The sequence below is a fragment of the Culex quinquefasciatus genome, chromosome 2 (assembly GCF_015732765.1).
Source record: "Culex quinquefasciatus strain JHB chromosome 2, VPISU_Cqui_1.0_pri_paternal, whole genome shotgun sequence".
NCBI lineage: Eukaryota > Metazoa > Arthropoda > Insecta > Diptera > Culicidae > Culex > Culex quinquefasciatus.
The window spans coordinates 114,782,354-114,787,993 of record NC_051862.1 but is presented as its reverse complement, the minus strand read 5'-3'; the positions used below and the strand labels follow the sequence as shown (position 1 = coordinate 114,787,993).

The window sequence follows — 5,640 nt, the reverse complement described above, 5'->3', positions numbered from 1 at the left end:
TTACAAAAGCTGGTAGTTTTTGTTTACAAAACTTTTGAAAAAAGGTTCAAACTGCAGTAAGCTATGTACACCTATACTAAAGGAAACTATGTACGAAAACCCAGCCAAATTATTTAATCTCTGGGGCTGATTCCAGTGACTGTAAAAATGCAGGGATCAAGTCTCCCTTAACGCACTTTTTTAAACAATTGATTGTAAAAATAGTATGCAATAAATTTAACGTCAAATGCGTAAGGGTTTTGGAGTTGATATGTTTATCAAACAATTCATGTATAAAAAATATTTTTTTGAATAATTTTTGAGTGTTTTCTATACTTATCAAACAAAGAAAAAAGATCTCTTGGAAGTTTTTTGCAGCACATCTTAGAAAAATGTGTGTAACTCAATCCAAACATTTTTTAATTTTTTCTTTGTTTTCTACAATGAGTTTTAGCCAATTTCCCACAACTTTCTAGAACAAAGCTAATTGTTTTACCCACATGCTGACGAGATACAGGCTTGGGATCTAGTCTCCCGGGGATCAAGTCTCCCCACTCTCCCCTACTAATTATTTTATTCTAGTTTCAGGCCGTCTCGTGATCGCTCCACCAAGATGTGCCAAATAGGTGAAAGTCACCGTATTTTCGTATCGATACCATCACCATCCGCGAGAACCCGAGATCAACCGCTTTAGAACCGGTATGACCTAGGTCACGACCAATTATGTGCTGTACTAATTATCTAATTATTATGCAACTAACTTTATTCTAAATTTTAGGCCGGCTCTAGAGATTCTGAGCCACTCCGAACCAGAGGATATCAGCGAGCGCGGCAGCACAGGGAACGGATTGGCCTACCTCGCACCGGAATTCCACGCTCCATGATTCGGTACTCGCCAAACTCGTTGCAGCCGTAGCAGCAGTACTAGCGACTCGTACGGACATCTGTCGGATAGTGCGCTGGGACCGGCGCTTTTGCCGGGTCTACCCGGACATCACCTGCCTACAGCCAGCATGTTCCCGCTTCACCATCCGCTGCAGCTGGGACATTCTTTGGCCAAGTCGCAGGTAAAAAGCTTCTTCAGTGGATTTCCCGATCAGCACTAACATCGAACTTTCTATTTCCAGCAAATCAACAACCTCCGTGTCCAACCACAAGCAATTCTCTGCAGAAGACATCCCGCGTCATACGTGAACCATCCCCGCACGTCCTAATGCACAAGAGAAGTCCTTCGAACGGGTCGGCCATGGTCACCTCAAATCATCAGCTAAGCCCAATGTCAGGTGGGTCATTCCACCTGAAGTGTGCAAGAAAAAATGCAAATTTGAAAATTACCATCTCCGATTCTGCTCAAATTTGGCAGAGCTGTTGAGACTATCAAAACATGCAAAAATCCCGAATTTCATCCAAATCGGACCACCCCTCCATTTTTGTACCCTCCCAAAAAATCGACTTTTTGGCGATTTTTGAGCGAAACCCCTATCTCCAAACGACGATAACTCAGGAACCACAAATCTTAGAGGGTCGGTCTTAGACTCAATTTCCATTTCTGTGATCAAAATTTAGATTAAAATGTGTTTTCTACCTGTATTGCGCAATTGAAAACTTTAAATGGCCGTATCTCAAAACAGCCCTATTTATTTTTCAAATTTGAAATTACCTATAATATCTACACTCGCCGCATCTGCTAGAAGCACTCAGAAGCGCTGTTCAATAACTGCTACCTGGTTATTTATTGAATTAAAATTCCATCCCAAATAATCATTAGCAAATAAGGCAAAAATGTAATGTACACCACTGTAGGAAACTGCTGTATACGATGAATTTGTGTGCTAGCCCACAGTACAAAGCAATAACGACACGCAATACAGGGCAGAATGGAATTCCCGCAGAGCTAGCAGGAAATTGTAATTGATCTTGTAACTTAAGAAAAAGTGTACGATACATTATCGTGTTAAAAATTATGAATTAATATGAATAAAACTCTCGTGAAGCATGATTAAGTAGGAGGATTTCTGGAAAGTATAAAACTGGAAAAAGGTAAGAAAATCACAACGATTAATCTGATTTATTATCTAGTTGTGTTATTATTCAGTTGTGTTCATTTCGACACCGTCCGAACAATAATCTTTTTTTTGTTTGTCAATCATTTTGAAATCTTGGAAGACGATACAGCTGCTATCCACATGTATCAGAAGTATATGGTATTGCTTTTGAAATTAAATGTACCAGAATTGAAAAAAATCATCAATTATAAATAAATATAAAAAGTTCAAATTTTACTTATTATGGTTCAATTACACTGAGATCAGGAAAAATAGTGTATTAAAAATTACCCAATAAATATTCCTTAAACAAAAAATAGATTGTTCAAGGTATTGATTATCTCAAAATCGTATAAAATTGAAAAAAATAATTCATCTTACAGAACACCAGGTAGTTATTATTGATCAGCACGACTGAGTGCTTCTAGCAGATGCGGCGAGTGTAGATATTATAGGTAATTTCAAATACTTAAAACTTTAAAATTCGATATCTCTGGAACGAAAAATATTCCTTTCTGTCGATATGTGATTCTTATGTAAAATTGGACGGGGAATACAATGGTGAGGTCAAATTTAAAAAAATAAATAGGGCTGTTTTGAGATACGGCCATTTAATGTTTTCAATTGCACAATACAGATAGAAAACATATTTTAATCTAAATTTTGATCTACGTCCAATTTCCTTCAAAATTGAGTCTAAGACCGACCCTCTAAGATTTGTGGTTCTTGAGTTATCGTCGTTTGAAGTTAGGGGTTTCGCTCAAAAATCGCCAAAAAGTCGATTTTTTGGGAGGGTACAAAAATGGAGGGGGTGGTCCGATTTGGATGAAATTCGGGATTTTTGCATGTTTTGATAATCTTAACAGCTCTGCCAAATTTGAGCAGAATCGGAGATGGTAATTTTCAAATGGTGTTCCGCTTCAGGTGGAATGACCCAGGTTCTAACCTCGCTTCCTTTTTGTAGTTTGAAGTTTGCTGCAAGGCATACTCCCTGCTTGAGAAACTCAAAACCCTTCTGCGATCACACACCGGCGAAAAGCCGTACACCGGCGAGTATCCGGGTTGTAGCAAGGCGTTCAACAACGTGTCCGATCATGCAAAACACCAGAACCGCACCTAAAGCATTGCGGTAAGACTAGTTTTAACGACCTTTGCCTGTGATGTGGCCTCACGCTAACCGTTGCATTACTTTCAGAATCACTACCCGGAGGACATGCAGAGTGGCAAGACAACGAGCATGAGCAGTCGGAGCATCAAGTCGGAGTCGGACGCACACTCGCCGAGTCAACCGCCGATCAGTAGTCCGATGTCGATCTCGGCGCTTACTGCTAGGCTGATGGACGATTGCGATTGCAGCTGGGCAGTCTTGAGGTTGATCCGGCTTGGCTGTACGCGGACGAGGATTTGGAGGTCAGTTTGAAAGTTGACCTAGTGACGTATTGAGCTTGTCTTACTTATGGTCTCTTTAATTCCAAGTCGCCGATCTGCCATTCGTCCTGCGAGAAATTGTTGACCTCGGTGGTCTGGCCACAGCGACAGCTGGTGCTCACCTACCGGAAGTACTCGGAATCGGTTCAAGAACCGAATCAGGCACAACTCCGTCATCGCCCCTCGACAAGAACAACTGCCAGACGACGGATGGGAGTTTTACGACGTCTTCCGCAACACGATGATGTTGAACGCGTACCTGAACCCGGATCAGCTACGGCGGGATAGCAGCAACAGCACCACGAGCAGTTCTTACTTCAACATGCGCTTGGCGGATATCAGCTGGCGGAGAAGCCAAGCATCGCTACGGAGCTCGATCTGGCCGATGCGTCCTTGCAGCTACTCCAACTCGTCGTTCGACGATCCGATCCCAGCGGGAAGTTCGCAGCGGTCCAGTTCAATGTCTGCGGCAATGGATGGAGGCCCGCCAGCAAGTTCCACCCCAACCAGTCGTGTTTGACGAGGTCGAAAAGGGTGAGATTGCCAAAAATAAGTTGGACGTAAAGATTTCCAGCTGCAGTCGCCTGATAAACCTGCTTCCTCGCCCCAGTTTCCACCTCGAAGGAAGTAATCGGTATAACGGTGAACATCACCTTGGCGGCCGGGACAACCTCCAGCAGCAACGCTTGGTCCTTCTTCTGTTCATTTAGGTCACGGTAACAGAAAAGGTCGGATCTGCAGATGAATAATAAATAAATATATTGAATATATTGTACTTCACGAAACATGCTTTTATGAATAAAAATAAAAAAATTCGCTGTTAATTTATTTTCAATTTCAATTTATTTCGGATTCCAAAGGAAAAACCTAAAGCGCCCAAAGATAGGCAACCTACAAAGCCTCTAAAGCCAGTGAAATGTTTCGCCATGCTCGAACTCGGCAGTTCATGAAAATCATGATTTCGCCAGTTCGACCCACTTTACCAAAAAAAGTGTTATCCGAGTTGAACTCCAAAAATCATGATAATTACCATTTTTTGGTTCTTTTTGGTAAGCGTGTACATATGCGCCCGTTTATTTCACTTGCTTTGCTACCTACTTCGTGGGTATCGTCGCTTCAAAAATCAATGCCTGCTTTCAAGAAGTTCGAAATGACTTTATTAGAATTTTCTGTTGACTAAATTTAAAATTGAGTACCTTAGTCAAAATAAGGTATTCGTACCGAAGTTTCTCAAGCGAAACTGGAGAATCTCAGTTTGATACCGAAAAAAGTATTCAGCAAAATTTTGACTTAGCATGATGAATTTCTGCGATCAATCCATGAAGCTGATCCACATTTAAGTTCTATGTTGGTTAGTACAAAACATAAAAAGTACCTTTAACATATATCTGATCCACGTTTGAGTTCTATGTTGGTTAGTGCAAAACATGAAAAGTACCTTTTTGCAATTCCGCTGTAAAACTGTCAACTTTTCCTGTCCTTCTGGAGAAACGAAACGGCCTACTTTTCCCTACCATAAATAACAGAAAGGAAAATTAATACCTTTCAATACCAGTGCTGAAAAGTTCTACTTTTCAGCACTGAAATGGGTGCTGAAAAGTTGAACTTTTCAACACTATTATCGAAAAGTAACACTATTAAATATTTTTTTTGTTTTGAACGGTGAATTTACTAAACACATGAATGTTTGACATAAAATTCCATTCAAGAAGCGTCTTTCGGAATTGCAAAAAATGTTGTAAGCAACTCGTTGCAAAACTTGATTTTTTCAGCACTCGTCGTATTTATCCAACTCGGTAAACCTCGTTGGATAAATGTACGACTCGTGCTGAAAAAATCTTCTTTTTGTAACTTGTTGCATAAACTACTATTAACATATCTTGAAGCCGTCAGAAACTCTATAATCAAATAAATTTTCATGAGCAAGAACATTAGGATTAGTGAAAATATGTTTTGTACCTATTTTATCGTTTTACTTCATAATGAATATTTTGAATAAAACTAATTTTTCTGTTATTTGATTTAACAATTAAAATTTTCGCAATATATGCCCGTAAGGGAGGGGATCTCAAATTATATGGCATGGACTCACAAAAAGAAACACACAGCAGTAAATAATAAATATTTGACTTAAAATGAATTTATTACGCTTAACAAAATTTTGTTGGTGAGGAGGAGGGGAGGAAGG

At 39.9% G+C, this 5,640-nt stretch overlaps 1 protein-coding gene across 3 annotated transcripts; it reads left to right on the top strand.

Annotated features, from left to right (window-relative positions):
* Positions 1-541: 541 nt before the first annotated feature.
* LOC6042601 (protein cubitus interruptus) lies at positions 542-4,227 on the top strand. 3 transcript variants are annotated; one of them, XR_005277425.1, is made up of 6 exons: positions 542-678; positions 758-1,046; positions 1,107-1,262; positions 2,989-3,153; positions 3,220-3,434; positions 3,501-4,227. XR_005277425.1 is itself a non-coding variant. In XM_038255516.1 (2 exons), the coding sequence occupies exon 2, from the start codon at positions 3,694-3,696 to the stop codon at positions 3,970-3,972; it is 279 nt and encodes a 92-aa protein (XP_038111444.1). In that variant the 5' UTR covers positions 3,210-3,434; positions 3,501-3,693; the 3' UTR covers positions 3,973-4,227. The 3 variants fall into 3 exon arrangements, 1 of the variants encoding a protein (XP_038111444.1); XR_005277424.1 differs by having other exon boundaries at positions 542-1,046; XM_038255516.1 differs by lacking the exons at positions 542-678; positions 758-1,046; positions 1,107-1,262; positions 2,989-3,153 and having other exon boundaries at positions 3,210-3,434.
* The last annotated feature ends 1,413 nt before the right edge of the window (positions 4,228-5,640 follow it).